This window comes from Rhinatrema bivittatum, chromosome 2 (genome assembly GCF_901001135.1).
Source record: "Rhinatrema bivittatum chromosome 2, aRhiBiv1.1, whole genome shotgun sequence".
Classification (NCBI taxonomy): Eukaryota; Metazoa; Chordata; class Amphibia; order Gymnophiona; family Rhinatrematidae; genus Rhinatrema; species Rhinatrema bivittatum.
Window position 1 is genome coordinate 731,901,482 of NC_042616.1, and position 19,495 is coordinate 731,920,976.

The window sequence follows — 19,495 nt, forward strand, 5'->3', positions numbered from 1 at the left end:
AGATTTTATTTTATGTATTTAAAACATTTTACAGCCCGTATGGATCCAAAGAACTTAGCAGGGTACAACATAACATGCATAAAATCAAACAAATAACAAAAAGACAATATATAGAAATCATACAAAGTGTGGTATGAAAAGGCCTCTATTAGGTGAATGATGATACAAAAAAGACCATGTATAACCTGGATTAGAGACTGGTTGAGCAACGGGCAACCGAGGGTGTTGGTAAATAGAGTTCATGACCAGGAACATGGGTTCACAATAGAGTACCTAGGCATTGTTGTTACTTGTTCATTTATTAAAATCTGGTTTCCCATCTTTCGTTAATTAATGCCAAGGCAACTTACAATAAAATGTACATAATACAAAAAAAAAACCTTGACAATCACAAAGTTCAAAGTAATAATATTAAAAACACTGTTAAATTGAAAATAAGTCATTAGAATGACTGATCACAGTCTCAAAATTAATATATTTCTTATTTTCAGTACTGAGAATGTGTAAAAATGTGACCTTACCTACTACATTATACAGATATTTAAGTCAGAGTGTAGTTACATACACACATACACACTGAAAAACTTATGGAAAGAGTGACTTATTACTAGAGAGATACTCTAAAGCTACTCAACCACTGCTCAAGCATTCTAGGCCTCTTTGTTCTGTTTGCCTTTCTCCAGGTATCCGATAAAAAAATATGCACTCCTATACTAAGAAATGGCAAGCTTTGCGGTAGACTCGGATAAAACTCATTGGTTGCATGATTCCATATTGAAAACTGATCAAGTAAAATGGAAAGTTATGGGTTACTATTTGTGTTATGTTATACTGTGATGCAGACTGAAGCTACAGAAGCTCCGGTAGCCCAGTGTTGCATACATACATACATAGATACATGCTATAGAAATGATAAAGAATAAACCACAAACAAATGTTAAACAGAATCACATTCAAAATTCTCAAAGAACCCTTAAAAGACTGGAAACTAAGCGATAAGTACTATTCCATAATCCCCATGATTAAAGCCAGTAGGTGCTCTAAACTTATTTGATGGCAAATAGCAGCAGGCTGCTGTGCCTGAGGCTTCTGGAAGTAAAGGCCACTTTTATTTTCTCTTTCCTCTCTGCTTTAAGGAATTACATATTCACCATATATTCTCCCCTTTTATCAACTACATCCCTAATTACTGAATATCCTAATACTATGGGAATATGTGAACATTGTTTGGTTTCTAAATTTGTATGAATATTTTAATATGTCATCTTTGCCATTCCACCTATATTACTACAGATGTCCAGAGAGGTAAAGGAGCTCCACTTAAAATTATGGAGAATTGCTGTCTGTCACTTTCTCCTTCCCTTTCTATCATTGTCTGCCTCTCTGCATAACATCCATGAATTTGAATGGGAGCCACAACCAAAATATTCTTCCATTACCAAAAATGATGAGATAAAAATAGGTATGCTGATGCATTTAACTCTGTCTTTTGTTTGTATAATTGAGGAAGACCTGCCATATTCAACACAAAAAGTTAATTAAGTTATTACAAAATAGAATGGATAAAGGATATTGATCCTGTATAGCTGGCACTGAAATGAGAGATTTGTGTGAGAGGCATGCCTCCATAGCGCTTGCTGGAAACTATTGGTATTACTAGCGAAGCGAGAGAAACTAAAGTTTCCATGTCATTGTTTCCTTTCTGTTCGTGCAGGATAAAGAAAAAGTCTCAGTCTGTGGAAATTACTGCACCGGGCTATAACCCACTGACAGACTTGCAGGCATCACAAGCCAGCAAACTGACATTTGTCACCAAGACACCCGCCTCAGAAGAGGACCAGAACACCACCAATGCACAAAGGCGTAATCCACGCAGAAGTGAGCTCAAACGATTCTACACCATTGGTGAGTCAGACAAAAGAGTTTCCGTCTTGCTTCTCCTGGTCTTTGAAAAGGAATCCCTTAACTCGTATGTCTTTGAGATATTTCTTTAACAGCTGAGCTCTTTCTGCTTTCCTCATCTGCCTGCACTGGACAATGCTTTGCATGTTGGAGCTGGGATTTTTTTATGCAACAGTGAAAGGAGGGAAGGAAAGCTACTGTGTTTCAGACCAGCATCAACTAAACGATCTACTTCATTTTTTTTTTTAATCTGATTCGTTAAATGTAAAAATCACTTTCAGAAATGGTGGTCCAACTATAAACGTTTAAATAAAAGTAAAATTTTAGCAGTTAGAACAGATATATGTGAGTAGAAAGAGCTGTTAAGCTTGAATCTCAGCTCTGTCACTGAATTATAATGTCACTCTTTATTTTGGCAAGCCACTTTACTGTCTAGTGTCATTGATTTTACCCAACTGCAACTGGATAGAAATAATAATAATCTGTGTTCTTTGTCCATTAATATTTGTTACACAAAATGAGCATTAACATTAACAGCCATGCCAGCCACTTCAGAGATGGCTGAGTGTACGTGGAGGGGATGAGAGTTTTCCTTGTCCTTGAGAGACTTTTGGCACCCTAAATAAGGAGGACCTAACTAATCAGAAGTTTCCTCACAGCCTGAAGGAGAAACAGTGTAGGACACAGATATATAGTGCTATACCAGATTTGTATAGATAGATAGATAAATTGATAGATAGATAGACAGATAGATAGATAATATATATAGAGAGAGATTTTGGATTGTTAGATATCCTAAACAGATTTTGTTAATGATAAATTCTGCCTAGAATGCAATATATTTTATTGTGGATGAGTACCAATAATATGGAATATTAATACAAGCTGTATACTATAGATAGCTCAAATGCACCAAAAATCTGTTATGCTAACTTGCCAGATTCTACAGTAGTCACCTACAAAGTTCCCTACAAAGGCTTACATTCTTCCTAAGGGAAAATTAGCAATACTTGGGCTAAGATGACAGCTTATAAAATACAGCTTTCTCCCACTGTAAATAGAAAAGACAAGGACTAGCATACATCTCAGGAGCTTGTATGAATTACTTGTTTATGGCAATATTTCAAAATAATTGTGTTTCATTCATCTATACCTCTTTTAGTTCATCACAAAAGAGAATATGGAAATCAGTCTATACATATTCAATGTGTTTCTAATCCATTCACTATCTCATGATTAGCATTCTGTTATCAGGATGGAATATGGTAAAATGCACACATTAGTGAAGCTGCGCTATCCTAGTCTCAGGGAACACCCAAAAAGATCATGAATGTAGAACATAACACAGACGTCTTGTATACTAAAGGCCTAATTTTAAAAAGCCCATATCGGGAGATACGCGCGCGGCTGGGCCGTGCACATTTTCAAAGGCCTGCAGCCACGCGCGTATCTCCCGGTACGTGAAGAAAAAACTTGCCGAAAAAGGGGTGGGCTGAAGGCGAGGTCTGGGAATGGGTGGGGTGAGGGTGGGCCGGGACAGCATCAGTAAGACACTGTCTCATTGCCGTGCGCACCGGGAACGCCAGTCCCTCGCAACTTTCTGCTGCTCCCGACAGCGGATGAGTAATAAAACAAAAAATGTTGGGTAGTTACTAGTTAGCCTATCATGTCACCGCTTGCATCTTGTAAAATTTCCCCCCTTACGCGTGCGAGTTGGCATTTGCACACACATGCGCTCGCCGATATAAATTCGGCACGGTAGCGGATTTTAGAACATGTGTGCGTCGGCATGCACATGTCATAAAATCGGTGGGTCTGTGTGTGTGCGCCGGGAACGGCATGCACATGGATTAAAATTTCCCTTTAAGAGTTTTGTTCTATTCTATTTCCATGAGAAATAAGGCAACAAACAAAAGGGCCAATGCACTAAAAACCTTTTGTATCTGGGTGAAAAATGTTTAATATCCAGGCACCAAAATTTTGATTGCTATATCAAGAGCTATTTTCCTTTTATCAGTTCATTGGGAAGTAATCTAAAGATGATGATGCATGAATACACTAGCACATTGTTGACTGGATTATAGTATTGCTGTGTATTTCAAAAGTTATGTCGATTTAGTGAAAGAATTACCAAGGGGAAAATAGAAATGTGCTGGCCATGCTTGGGTGCTTTTCTGGCCATTATATTTGTTAATGTTAATTTGTTTGCTTTAATGTAGTGAGAAGAGAGAGAAAGGCAAGGAAAGTGAAAAAAAAAGCATGAAATATGCTTAATACATACATTATACTCACAGATAAAAAGGCTTTTGAAAATAGAGCTTTTTGTTTTATATTGATGTTCTAAATGTGATTAGTATCAAGGAAGAAAACAGTGATTTAAGAAATATATATGTACGTGTATTTTTTAAATATATCATTAATTAATATTTTAATAGTTGTAAACTAATAAGTCCGATTGTAATGTGGAATTCAGTCATATATGGTTCTACATGGTCTGAAAAATATTACAAAGCAGTTTTTGAGAGCTGCTGACTTCCCTAAAGTTAAGAAGGAAGATACGCATATGTGCTGTGAACAGTAATAGAGAATCCCTAATTATCCTGTTGCATTGGGTGACTTCCTTGGGAGCTCAACACAGAAGGAAAAATGTCAGTGAGTGTACACTGATGGACCTTAGGTTTGGTATACTGCGCAGAGAAATAAACAACATTTTCCTTTTTTGATATCTCAGCATTCTTCGAAGCAGGTAGCATAACATTTAATCTGCAGGCACTAGAAGTCAGGTGATATCCCAGAGTAAAAAGAGAAATGTTCAATAGCACTATATAGATTACAGATTAGCGCTATGCAGGACCTTATACTGTTCTATTTTCTTATTGTGTCCACATTTCTATCAGATGAAAGATTCAATGCTAACATAAAGGCTGATACAGCGATGATGGCAAATAAAGACTAATTGGCCAGTCCAGCCTGCCCAATTAGTCTAGTCCACATTACTAAGTATATATTCCAGCTACTAGTGGTAGAAGCTTGACAGCTTCTAGAACATCATTTGTTACCCAGGTCAGATTTTGTTGCCATCCTCACTGGTTCTCTACTATACATAGAAGATTAGAATAAGGATCCTGTACTGAATCCAACACCCAGCTTTTCCCCTTGTCTTACTAGCAAACTTTACGATAGTCTAAACAGAAAACAAAGCTAGTGAGGCCCTTTTCTCCTTATCACCTTGCTAGACAGTACTTAGCCATCGCCAGCCTTCCAAATATCAACCCAGTTGATTTCTGGGGAGTTGTAGCCTTCTGGTTCCAAATCAGCCACTCTTTAAACTGTACTATTGCTAGGTCATGCTTCCTTTCTCTGCCCTTTGCTTTCTCTTCATCATTTCTCACTTTCTTCTGCTCTTGAGAGAGTGAAGATTCAGTTTGCAGTACTACAACCTCCCAACCCTATTTCATATTGTTTATTATTTATAAACTTAATATACAGCTTTTTAGAAAACGTTTCATAAAAGTGAACCTCTATCCTCTTTAATCTATCTCAGTCATGCTTGAATTCTGTCCAGTACTTGTTTCTATCAACTCATCTAGTAGGTTATTGTATTAAGGTATGCACGATTTAATCCTGTTGCAGCATCGGTGGCTGTGACAGAGTGCCCTATAGCAGGGGGCCCCAACCACCGGTCCGCGGACCGGGACCGGGCCGTTGGGGGTTTTTTGCCGGTCCGCAGTGCCTTTATCCCCGGCTACCGTTCATTGGCTGCCGCTGCTGCGGGGAGGCGGGGCGAGGCTGGAGACCCACCTCCTCCAACCCCAAAAGAGAGGAGGCACGACCCGAAAAGCAAGATCAGCAGGGCCGTGGTGGAGCTCACGTCACCACGGCCTGAAGAAAACGTGCTGTTGCTCCTCCTCCCTGCCCACGCGGCCCCGGAAGAAAAATGTTGCTGGAGCCGCACGGGCAGGAAGGAGGCAGAGCATCAGCCACGTGCAGAAGAGGAGCAGCATGGCCCGAGAAGACCAGGGCCGCTGCAGAGCCCATCCTGCAGCGGCCCTTGAAGAGGAGGCCCAGAGGTGAGAGAGAGGCTGAGGGTTTGTAGAGTGTGTATGTGTGCATGTATGAGATGAGTTGAGAGACTGTATGTGGGAGTGAAGACCTGAATGTTTGCAGAGACAGCAAGTGAGAGCCTCTATATGTGTGAGAGAGACAGCATGTGCCAGTGAGAGACTGTGTGTGCATATGAATGATTGTATGAAAGAGAGCATGTGACAGTGAGAGCCTGTGCTTGAGCAAGACAGCATGTGGGAGTGAGAGAGATCCTGTGTGTGTGAGACTCAAGCATGTGCCAATGAGAGACTGTGTGTATGAATGATTGTATGAGAGAGAGCATGTGACAGTGAGAACCTGTGCTTAAGCAAGACAGCATGTGGGAGTGAGAGAGAGCCTGTGTGTGTGAGACTCAGACAGCATGTGCCAGTGAGAGACTGTGTATGAATGATTGTATGAGAGAGAGCATGTGACAGTGAGAACCTGTGCTTAAGCAAGACAGCATGTGGGAGTGAGAGAGAGCCTGTGTGTGTGAGACTCAGACAGCATGTGCCAGTGAGAGACTGTGTGTATGAATGATTGTATGAGAGAGAGCATGTGACAGTGAGAGCCTGTGCTGGAGCAAGACAGCATGTGGGAGGGAGTGAGAGCCTGTGTGTGTGTGAAAGTCAGCACAGCATGTGCCAGTAAGAGACTGTGTGTATGTCTGATTGTATGAGAGAGAGTATGTGACAGTGAGAGCCTATGTGTGTGTGTGAGAGTGAAAAAGCATGTGAGAATGAGAACCTGATTGTGCTTGAGGGAAGAAGATTGATGGAGAGAAAAGGAATAGGAAAAAAAGCAATATAAAAGATATTGGCAAAAAAATAAGAAAGGGAAGGTGGGGAAAAAAAGCCTGTGACCAACCGATTAGAAAACTAAGATCAGACAGCAGAGTTGCTATGTATGCCACTCTCAGCAGATCCCTCAGACCATCTGACATAGGTCTTACCATATTCAGATCATGTTCAGTGACTTAATGTGTTTATTAGACATCACTGGACTGTTTTATGTCCTGCTTTCCATAGAAACAGAAACCTTCAGGACTATCTAGTCTTGTTTTGTTTACGAGTCCCTGTCAACCTAAGCCCTGTTTTGGGTCATCAACCTTGTGGGTCCTGCCACGCTTGACCCTTGTCATTGTCCATTAAGGAATTTTTCCATCCAGCCATTAAAACAAAGTTCTGTTTGATTTTTTTCTTCTGTGATTCCTCCTATGTTGACTATGTGATACTATGCCCCTGTTCATGTATATATGTGGGCAAAACTAACCATAAGGTTGAATCTCACATTTATGAACATTGCAGCTGCATCTGGCACTCACATACAAAGGAACTACTAAGTACACATTGGCAGCAGGCATTACATGACTTCATTGATCTCCATTTTTTCGTAATTGAGATGGTCCTCCAATCAGTAAATGGGTGGAATCATGGTGACTCTTACTCCAATGTGAATAGTGCAGGATATTCAAACTGCAGTTTTTGAAATCTGCAGGTTTAAACTATGAAATTGAGTGGTCTATGTTTAACAGATTTTTTTTAACTGTTACATTTTCTTCATTTTTTCTTTACTGCCAAACATGTCCTATTGGTTTCTTGCTGTCACATGATTTTATGCACCACTTTTTAATACTTCTGACCCTAACTGGCTCTTTTTTGACATTACGTCAAGAATATGGTTGACATCTTAATTCTGTTTGTGAAGATTGTATGAGAATTTTGTATATTTTTTCTAATGTATGTCCTTGGATGTGTGGCACATATATGGTTGTAAGATAGCGCAAGCTGTCTTGGCTTTTATAAGTAGCCTTTATTTATAGTGAAAAGCAAATAATACGTCAGCAGTCTGCTTACCTTAGCAGCACAACTTAAATTACAGTCTTCAATTATTTATTTACTTTATTTATGTTCTACCTTTCAGCCACTTCAAAGTGATTACATTCAGGTACTGTAAGTATTTCTCTGTCTAGGGAGTACAGTCTTCTTTGTTAGGACTGCATTGTTGCAGAACTTCCTTCTCCTCATGAAACAAAAACCTTGTAACATTCACAAACAATTTTCATACCCACAAATATAAGTTATATTGCAGGTGCTGTCTTCTCCTGGAGTCTCAGGGACCTGTCTATTCCTACCTAGATGCAAACTCTTATCCTTGCTCTCAGGGGAAATATCCTGTGAACCTATTTTCTCTCATAGCTCTCTTAAGGTGCACAAAGTCAAATGCCTAGTCTCGCTATGTTAAGGAGAGTCTAGCATGCATTCCTTTACAATGGCCCACTTTGGATTTTTACTTATGTTGTATGTGCTTTTTATTGACATAACTGTTCCTCCCCACGAAACACAGCCCATGTTGGGGGACTGTGATTGTTCATTCTGAAGAGGTTTTCTGAATATTTAATAGATACTTTTTGAACTTCTATTAAATTTGTATGATTTTTCTGGGCCTGGATTTCTTTTGAAGTCCCAAAGACTGCTCTCACACTTTTTTTTTTTTTAATTATTTATGCTGTGTTGAGGTGATTTTTTTTCCCACCTTGTAGTTTGTAATAAAAAACAAGAACTTGTGTATAAATTAGTGCACTGTACCAATCCATATTCCCTCTGTTTTTCTAGATTTAGCAAGTCCAATGTGCTGGAGAGGGTGCGGAGACACTGGAACGTATAATATACATATGTGGTGAAACTGTAAAGAAGCTGAAAAATTATGGATAGAAATACGTAGGGAAATTGAAGCAATTACATGTACAAAAGTAGAGCTGACTCCACAGATCTGCCTGTTAGAAAGATGGAAAGAGCAAACCATGCTCAAAAAATCTAAACTGCTGATGTCTCATTTGTTTCATGCTATTGCATATTTTTGGAATGCGTCACCTAAGCTAGAATATTGGTATAACATGCTAGCAGAGATCGCTGTGTTGGAGCAGATTGCGCATGTACTAAGGGCGAAAACAGAGAGATATGATACTGTGTGGGGCAAATGTTGGAAACAGCAGAGATCTACCTTGCTGAATGTTTAAAATGTAGTTTAAGTCTGTGGAAAAGTTATTGGGTGACCTGGGGTGTTTAAAGTGATGTGACAATATGACCTTTCACTCTCTATGCCTGTATGATAGCATTTTTGGCTACCTACGTTCTAATGGTGTAATTACTATTCTGTGTGTTTTTTTCTAAATAAAAATAGTTTAAGAAGAAACTGAAATATAACACATATATGATAACACCAGCAGAGCCATTTACCTGAGAGTATGAAAGCTGAGTATTTGTATAGAACCTGAAAAGAAAAGAAAATTTAAGATAGTATTTCTGTGAATATAGGGGCTGATGCAATAAAATGCGCCCAGCCCAGCGCACAGGTTTTTGTGCTGTTGGATACGCGTTTTTGACCACGCTAAACTAGCACCCAATGCAGTAAGGAGATTAGCGCGTCCAAAACGTGTGCCCAAACAAATGTGCTCATCCCATGTAAATTCCACGTAGATGAGGCTATTCGCTATTACTCCCCCATGCAGAAAATCGCTGGGCGCCCAACGCACACGTTTTAACACGGCAAATTTAACTCCAGCCCCAGAGGTGGCCTTAAGTCAATCTGCGTTCAAGGGCTCAGGAGAAATTTAAAAAATATTGTCCTCTGTGGTTCCTCCTACTTAGGTTGTTGCGATACTCAAATCTACTGCTTGCGGTGTAATGATGGTTAAAAAAATAAATAAATACAATTCTGGATACCAATATACATGCACAAGTACATGCACCAGGACGAGTTTGCCCCTTGCTACTGAGCATATATATTGTGAATGTATATTGGGCGAAATTGACCTAAAAAAGGATAAAACATATTGGGGTAGATTTTTAAAAACTGCGCGATCGAGTACTTTTGTTTGCGCAGCAGGCGCAAACAAAAGTACGCTGGATTTTATAAGATACACGCGTAGCCGCGCGTATCCTCTAAAATCCTGGATCGGCGCGCGCAAGTCTGCCGATTTTGGGCAGCCGGCGCGCGCCAAGCCACGCAGTCTGCCTTCGTTCCCTCCGAGGCCGCTCCGAAATCGGAGCGGCCTCGGAGGGAACTCTCTTTCGCCATCCCCTCACCTTCCCCTCCCTTCCTCTACCTACCCCACCCCCCCAGCCCTATCTAAAACCCCCCACCCCCACCTTTATCCATGGATTTACGCCTCCCGGAGGGAGGGAACGCCCCGGCCCGAAACCACGCCCCCGGGCCCGCCCAGAAACACCGCGCCCCGCCCCCAAAACACCACACCGTTTGGCCCCGCCCCCCAACACGCCCCGACACGCCCCCTTCCAAAAACCCCGGGACCTACGCGCGTCCCGGGGTTCTGCGTGTGCCGGCGGCCTATGGAAAATAGGCACGCCGGCGCGCAAGGCCCTGCTCGTGTAAATCCGGGCGGATTTACGCAAGCAGAGCTTTTAAAATCCGCCCGATTGAGTGCCTATTGCAATTGTGGGTGCCCTATGCATTTGAGCATTAGGGACGCACAATTCTTCCCTAATGCGTCCTTTTTTCCACAACAGCTCATTTAAATATTACATCCAGTGCCCAGGAGACTTGACTGTGCGCGCATTAGGAAAACAAGCGCTCAGTACACGTGCCCGTTTTAACACGTGTCTTATTGCATTGGCCCCATAGTAAGTGAGCAAAATACTTCTGTAACATTTCTTGATCTTTTGCACTACCGAAATGGAAAAGAAAATAAGAAGTAAAGATTTGTGGAAATTGTTTAGAATAAGTCAAGCATTGCATGAATAGTATGAGGTAGTGTTTACCATGAAAGTATTAACCTGTAAAGAAAAAGTGAAAAGTTAAAACTAGGCTCGGTATTGGCCCTATTATTGAATGTTAGTTTTTGAAATTAAACTTCCCACATTTCCTAAAATACCTTCCTGCCAACTGAATATCCATTTTAGCAATCTGAAACTGGATTAAAAAAATATACATTTTGCTCTTGAAAGTGTTTTGTTTTTTTTGTTCTATCCATTCACCACATTTTATTATTTCTATGTAAACTTGTATCCCTGTTTCCCCTTCAGCTCTCCAGGAGAACCATAGACCTGGTAGAGGAAAACGCAATTGTAGGAGCTCCTCTGGGCAGCAATGGAGATCTCTGTGACTCACCATCTAATTTACACCATGGTCACTGTAGCGGGAATAAAGTCCTCACCCTGGACAGGGTTTACATTTTTCCAGGCATATATCACCCTCTCAGCAATTCATGATTTTCTTTTGTTTCCTATAAATCTTCTGTCAAGGCAAAAGAGCTGAGGCGGGTCTTAACCTAGCAGAGCGCTGGGGTGATGGGGCTAGGTTTCTGCCTTTGAGCCATTAGGTGGCCATGCCTAGGGGAAGGTAAGCAAACAGAAAGAGCTTACTCCCAGCCCTAAGCACTGAGCTACAACGCTGCTCTGAGCTTATAAAAAGGGGAGCTGGGATGCCAGAAGGGCATTCTGGGCAATTTGAAGGCTAGTAGGGACATACTGAGCAAACCCAGAGGAGGCACATGAGTTTCATATGGCTCCCCTTGCTGCCCTGATTGCGTTTCCGGTCTGTCATGCAAAATCTATGCAGACAACATGCACATTTATTGTCATTCTAAATCTTTAGCTCATGTGAATAACGGTTTATGGAAAATTGAGATTGAAGCTGAGCCCTAATATGGCTAAAGTGGAGCAATTAGAAGGCTCCCCAGCTTCAGGTTAGCTCTTAATCTATTTCACCGAGTCCTGAAATTCAAGTTTTTGGAGCGATAGGGCTAACATTGGGAAAGCATATCAGTACCGTGGTGAAAACCTGTTTCTTTCACCAGTGGATTATTATTCTGTATCCTCATTCCTATCTAGAAAAAGATGATCTTCCCACTTTGGTTCAGATGCTCGTCCAACACCCAGATTATTTTAACTCCTTATTGGTTTGTTTTCCGAAATACCAAATTCACAGGCCCCAGATGATCCAAAATTACAAGCGCCCGCCTGATTTCAAATCAGTTGCCTGTTGCTCACAACATTGAATTTAAGTAATTTTTTGCATTCTCCATGACCGTGCATTCACCACAATACCTGGGAGATACCATTTCCTGTTGTTAGCCTAGCTGGGTCCTTCATTCCTCACAGCAAACTTTACTCAAGATTTCAAGGTTAAGATTAGTTGAAACAAAGCAAAGAGCCTTCTTATGTGCCAACCCTATTTTATGGAATTCACTGCCTCTGAATCTTAGACTAGCAGATGATTTTTCCACATTCTGAAAGTAATGTAAATCTTGGCATTTTTGAAAGACCTTTTTATAATTTTATTGTATATTGCGCTGATTTGGCTGTCTGTTATGCTAACAGTGTTTATATATTGTTCTTTGTTGCCTTGTAGCCCAATGGGAAGAGGCAGTTTATAAATCTGAAAATAAAAATTAATCACTAATATTGTTATCTAAAAGTAAGTTTATCTATGCCCACTGAAGATGGATGACATGTTGAATTACTGTGTTCAGAGCTCAGACCAGATTAATGGCTTATGAAGCTTTGCACCTGAACATTGAGAGCTATAACTAAAGCTTCATTGTGTCACTTAATATCCTGCAGTGTGTAAGCCAGATCTTGTTTATGTTCCTGTTATGTGTACCTGTGAATAAAACTTTGCTTGGAGTCCTGAATCCGATTGTGAAGAATACCTGCAGGGGCCCCCAACCTAACACCTTACTCTCTCCAAGTTCATCTCAGCATGCCTTGCCCTTAACATTCCATTTCTGTGGAAAATTCACCTTCTTGTGTATTATCGAGGCCTTTCAAATATTTAAATGTTGCTATCATATCTCCCCTTTCCCTGCTTTCTTCCAGGAAAAGCAATTTAAGTGCTGCAAACATTTGAGCCAGAAATGCATGATTTTATACTCTTTAGCAATGAATCTGATTTTCTAAACCCATGATAATCCTTCGGGTTTTTCAAATACACCTTAAATGTTTTACCCATTCCAGCATGTCTACGCTATTACAGATTTTTTAATCATCTGTAATCAAGCATATTTTTCCCATAAGTCACTCTGTAATGTCACTACTAAATATATTGAAAATAGAGATGTAAACTATTTAAATGGTCATTGACTGATTTCAAATAAATAAGTTTGCATGGGACAGCATAACAAGTAAAACAAATTCAATAACATATAACAGTTTCAATAATTAACAGATTTTTTAAAAATGAAGTAGAATATCCAGGAAAGGCTTGCTTGTAAAATAAAGCATTTTCTGCCCTTTCAAAAGTCAAATAGCATTCTAAACAACAAAACACAGTGGGAAGTGTATTCCAAAGTATGGGGGCAGCTCAGTAAATACTTTGGAACGGGTCTCCACCAGGCGAATAGCTTCAACGGGAAACAGTCAGGAACTTCTCCCCTTGAGATCTCAGAGCACGCTGGAGTCTAAAGAGATATAGAAGTAGAAAATAGCAAATACACAGATAAGTTATACCAATTTTAAACAGCAAGCTTACCCATGTGTGTTCGTTTTGAAGATTACCCCATACACATTTCCACATGCTAAAATAAATGCAGAAATGTAAGTCCTCCCAAAATGTGTTCCCAAGAATTCCTCCCTTTAGTCTGGGTAAATATATGTGCATAAAGGACATATGCCTATAAATTTACCCACATATCAGATGGGCAGTTTTATAAGAAGATATTTCTGCAGGTAAAACACTATTTTACCCTTGCAAATGACTTTGAAAATTACCCTTTTAACTCATATGTATGAGTCCTGCTGTTGATATACTGCATTAAATGGTTGATTGTTAAAAAAAACACGCAGGCGTCCATGTGCATGCGGTTCCTGGTGCGCGCACATGCAGATTTTATAACATGCGCGTGTTATAAAATACAGTGCCCGCGTGCACATGTTCATCCGATTTCGTATTGGCGCACACATGAGGGTGAAGTTTTGTAAAGTTCACGCAGTGATGTAATTGGGCCTTTGCCCAGTTCCCTACACCCCTACCTTGCCTTCCTACCTTTTCCCCTCTCCTCCTCGAACCCTACCCCCTCCCCACCTACCTAGCTAAATTTTTTTGTTTTTAACCTTACCTGATCCTTTGGAGCAGAAGTAAGTTATGCGCACCAACTGGCTGCTGGTGCGCGCTTCCCCGGGGCAGGGGCTAATGGCCACTATCCCGGCTGCCCCACCCCTCTCCTTACCTCTCTGCCTTGAACATGCCCTCGGCCTGCCGCTTTCAGACAGGCTGGCATGTCTGTGTGCACCGGGGGATACACACGTGGCCAGGCAGTTTTAAAAATGTGCTCAGTGCTCGCACAGCCCGGCCATGCACATATCCCCTGGTTGAAGTGCGTGTAGCACTTTGAAAATTTACCCTTTTATGATTAACCCAGAGCTTTAAGGAAAGCTGAACTTCTACATGCACTTCTATATGGAAGGAAGGAATCAATCCCTGTTCAGAACTAGGAAACCAAACACTGTTCAGAATGGTGATTGTCCCCTTGCTGTCAATGGATATTGGGCCCATCTTTCCAAGTGAAGTGAATAAATGAAATGGATGGAGCTGTTATCACTCCTTTCCTTCAGAGCTCTGGGTTTACATTTACTCTGGCTGGAAACATCAGCAGAAGGAGTGATGGTGTCTCTGTTTTCTTCCCAGGCCAGGATTGTGGTGGCAGAAGCAACAGTGTCCTTTCCTGGCCAAAGCCGGCTTCAACAGAAGCAGAATTAATTCTCCCTGGAATGGGCCAATGGTGGCAGGATCAGCTGTGTCCATTCCCCAGTCTGGGCCAGAGGCTGCAGGAGTAGCTGTGTCGCTACTCGCTTCCCATTCTAGGCCAGCAGCATCTTATCTCAGGCATGGGATGGCAGCAAGCTCCAAATTCTAGGCAACATGGTGCCTGAGATTTATTCAGTCCTGATCTACCCACTGTTTTTCAATCTTTGGTGATTGAACTATTTATAGATTGAATTTGAGAACCTCTAAATGATTAAATGGTTAATGTGTACATAGATTTTTCACAAAACGTTTTTGTGGAGCATAGGCAAAAAACTTGAAACTCTGAACATAAATTTAGCCAAAGGAAAACATTGAATATTGTCACTTGCCAGAACCTCACATAAAAAGTTTTTGAAAGATTTTTATAGACTCATTTGGACATATCTTTAAAAGGAACTTGTCATAATGTTCATGGTTTTTCTCTTGTCTCCAACTATAAGCTCCATTCAGTCTTATCTTACCTAGCTGGGCTAAAAGCAGAAATATATGTCTCTTTCAATCAATAAGGTTCATAATGAGCGTCAAAATTTAACAATGGTATATTTAATTTCCCATGTATCAAGCTATGTCAAGTGTGGGCATCTCCATTCCTCGAGAGCCACCAACCAGCCAGATTTTCAGAATATCCCAAATGCATATGAATGAAAGAAATGTGCATGCACTCTGCTTCAACCTTATGCAAGTCTATTACATGCATTTTCATTGACGTTATCTTGAAAACCCAAATGGTTGGTATCCCTTGAGGATCAAAATTGCCCATCGCAGAGCTACAGTAACTGCCTTGAAAGAAAAATATTCATCTGGTCCTAATGTTTTGGATGACCTACTTTGAAGGACCTGCTAATGCCCGGCATGTGTTCACCTAGGATTGCAAGTCACAATCCTTCTAAACAGTTATTTGCTATTCTCTTGGGGTTGTGTGATCAACCCTTCAAATTGGGTCTTACAACCCATAGATTAAAATTCTGTCATTGCCTACAGATAACAGTGTGCCTAGCTCTTGTCCACCAGAAGAAAGAGGTGAGTGATTTGGATTTATCAAAACAAAGAAGCCCAGGAGTGAAGTTTCATTACTTCCAAGTAAATGTAAAGACATCATTAAGCTGCTAGTGTACATGACTTCTTCCACCTCGTTAGAAAATGGCTCTACTGAGAATATATCACTTAAAATGTGACATTCTGCTTTAAATCTTTGTAGATAAAGTGGAAAGCTGAGAATTAAGTGGTAACTATAAGTTGTAGCTTGAACATCTTAACACTTCACAGTTCCCTAATGTGCAGTATAATGCCATATAGCTCTATAATTCCCTGACAGTTCCATGCATTTCATTGCTTGCCTTCACTGTTCTTTTGTATGCTTTGTCTTATACTTGACAGAATAGGCAGCAGGCAAGCTGTTGGCTAAAAAAGGAAATTAACATTCTGTGCTACAAGAATTAATGAATTATATTAGTAGTATCATAATCTGAATTGTAGTGGCTTTCAACATGTATCCCCTGTCCTACTAGTTTATTTTAAGTGACTTATAAATGAGTTATGAGGTGATTCAAGGATAAAAAGACAACTTTACTGATACTTTTTCAACATAAGGAAAATCGACACTTCTATTGAATGGAAAATCTGATGAGCTGCTGATTATTATTTGTAGAGGCGATAGGTCACGCCAGAACTTGCAGTCATCATATTGTGATCCCCAAACTTCCTAACTTGTGATCAGTGATTATTCATGGATCACAGATCAAAGCCAGAGGTTCTGATTTGAATGATGTGATGTATCCCATAACTAATTTGTAAGAGAATAATTTGTGGGTAAAAAGGAATGGTTCTGTGTGATTTCCTTGCCTCTGATCCTGACTATTGAATAAGTCCCCCAATAGGAAAAAGGGGTTGAAGGCACAGCTCTAATGTACCAGTGAGGCTAGAAATCATATAATCTAAAGTCTGCTCTGCATGCTTTGAATCTAACCATAGTGCAACATGATTTATGTATTTATTTAGAGCTTTTCTATACCGACGTTCATGTAACATATCACATCGGTTTACATAGAATTCGGGTTACTTAACGCGGAAGCAGAAAGTACAGTTACAATAAAACTAGGGGGTGGAAGGTACAAGAGAGAGGTAGAGATAAGAGGGGTACCAGAAAGGGGTAGAGGGTGAAAGGGTTAGGTGGTTTCTTAGTTCATCAGTTTCATAATACAGAAGCATTTATACAGTTTATAGAATATAGGTTTCATCATACATAGGAATTTATTCCATGATTGTATAACAAACAGGGTTATGTAGAAAGTTGAAACACCACTAAGGGTCTCAAATAAAGACCCTTAGTGGTAGAACCCAGAGTATATCTGGGGGTGCTTTGAATAACTCCAGTGGGTGAAAGATCTGTTGGAATAGAGGGGCACCATCATGGAGAGGGGAAACCCCATCCAGCTCCCAGGCTGGATGAATTGTCGTTACTTGGGAGTACATGCTGAACACCGGAATCCCGAACCCTGGGGAGTTCCATGGTTTTTTCTTCAGTGGAGTAAAGAATTGGGGCAAGATACAGACAGTGCAGTGGCACCAGGCACATAGCAGTAGAGGAAGCCACCCAGGCTGCCAAGAGGCAGCCTAAAGCTTAAGAGAAATAACTCTAAAATTTCTATTGGAAACTAAGGAATAGAGCAGAAGGCAGTACAGCTATGAATAAGGAGAGTTCACCTGAAAACTTTTATTATAATATATATTATTATTATTATTATAAATAACTATAATTATAGTTAAACTGCTCTATACAAAAATAGAGAACTGTTAAAACTTGCTGTGTTCTGTAAATTTCCCATCTGTTCAATTAATTTCTTTTGCAAATACGTGAGACTAGTTTGGGAGCCATACCAAGGGGTACATCTGCATTTACTGGCATTCAGGGTTAGGATTTATGTGTTATTCACAGAGAGGTAAAGCCATCTACTGCACCATTTAATACACCACCGATGAGGACAATCCTCCCCTGAGTGACCGGTTATATAGATAATCAACAACTTTGCAAGAAGTAAACTAATAAAACAATCTTTTTGATTTTTATATGAATCCCCCCTTCTCCTCCTCTTCTACAATATTGAGGTAATATTTGGGTGCTGCAGGGTAACTGCCAGCTCCCTGCAGCCCCTGAGTCTATTTATTAGGGAGAAGCTAGAGCTTCAGGACCCAAAGGGTCATAAAAAAGACAAAAGTTTTGATTGACCACGTCAGAACCATGCTGTGCCAAAAATATAACCATTTACTGAAACAGTTGATAAATAGTATATAATTGACAGACAAAAAAGCCACTTTCTCCTTGCGACATCCAAAACAGTCACCTCTTTCAGGAATTGCCTATATTTGGGGAATCCTCTTTTGGTACCTAGGTTAGTCTTGTGAATCTCTGCCTCATCTCAGGCCTTATGGATACACTAGGCAGGTCTTCCTGTACAAAAATAAAATCTTTTTCATTCTTGTTTTCTCTGCACAGTTTCCACTGGAAAGACTTCTCTGTAAAAGTCTTTCAGACCACTCTTCTGAGTCACAGAATCTCCCAAGATGTAGGCACTACTGTCTTCCTATTCTACTATCTTCCTACTCCTTCAAACATAGAGATATGGATAATTCTCACAAAAATGCAAGACATCTGGTATAGGTTTCTTCTCAATAGGAATCTTACCAGATTTGAACTTGGAGCCCCACATGTCTGCTGCAAGCACTTACTACTTCATAGGACATCCTGGGACTCTGACCCAAATTCTACACCAGCGAGAGTTAGAAGGAAGTGGAAAATTCTGGGCTTCAGAGCTATGTTCAGTCCACCAATCCCTCAGGCACCTCCTATTGTGGAACATCTGAAAAACCAATACACCTACCCTGACATCATAGTTATGCGTCTCTGAAGGGACATTTTAAGGACCTCATGCATGTAGAGAGCAATAATGAAAGCCCTTTCTGCACATAAATAGACTTTTTAATTAGAGCCCACCCTATCTGTGGGTAAATGTAGCCTCCACCCTATTTGTGAGTAAATGTACCCGCGTGTGTCAGCAACATGGGTATTTTTACTCCTGCATCTGGATACATTCCTGAGATGGGATTTGGTCAAGTGAGGCACTTATGTAATTAGTTTTAAATAATCAAAACTACTGATGTAATTTTGCTTTTAAAAAGTATCCACACAAAAAAGCAGGCAATATTCAAAGCACAACTAGCCACATAGTTTTGTTTTGAAACAATGAGGGATTTACTCCTCCTTATATTAATTACACATTCATTCAGTAGTGTGTAAAGACTTCATCATTAAAGAAAATGGGACTGATGATCATAGACAGAGAGAGGGAGAAGGAGACTTTCAAATTAAAATGATGTTTTTTGTTTGCTCATGAATGGAACACAAACCAAGATAGTTCCTTTAGATATTTGCTGTTCGCATAAGCATTTTTACTTTACAACTTATAGCAAAAGCGTGGAAAAGTAAACATACTCAGTTTTTCACAAATATTAGATGAGAAAATAATAGGGTTGTTTTTTTTTGCACATCCTTATTTTTCTCTGTCCCATCAGCCTTAGTCATAGCACTAACTCTAAAGTAGATTGTCACAGAAATATAGAAATGAGAACAGAAGCCATCCACCCATGGGAAAAGAGCAAACTTACCAGAGATAATGACAATTGGGGAGACTCATTCCAGAGACAAGCTTTGCAACCGCAGCTCTTACAAGATGAAAAAAATGGTTGA

At 40.2% G+C, this 19,495-nt stretch overlaps 1 protein-coding gene and 1 long non-coding RNA gene across 3 annotated transcripts in view; one reads left to right on the forward strand and one right to left on the reverse strand.

Annotated features, from left to right (window-relative positions):
- Positions 1-19,495, forward strand: part of OXR1 (oxidation resistance 1) — a 1,217,970-nt gene that overhangs the window by 413,951 nt on the left and 784,524 nt on the right. For both annotated transcript variants that reach the window (XM_029591868.1, XM_029591869.1), the window contains exon 2: positions 1,715-1,905. In XM_029591868.1, the coding sequence (XP_029447728.1) occupies positions 1,715-1,905 (191 nt within the window). The remainder of the gene's footprint in view (positions 1-1,714; positions 1,906-19,495) is intronic.
- LOC115085627 overlaps positions 13,037-19,495 on the reverse strand; it is a 242,542-nt gene continuing 236,083 nt past the window's right edge. The window contains exons 5-6 of the long non-coding RNA XR_003854908.1: positions 18,434-18,608; positions 13,037-13,405 (exon numbers count right to left, since the gene is read on the reverse strand). This is a non-coding gene — a long non-coding RNA (uncharacterized LOC115085627). The remainder of the gene's footprint in view (positions 13,406-18,433; positions 18,609-19,495) is intronic.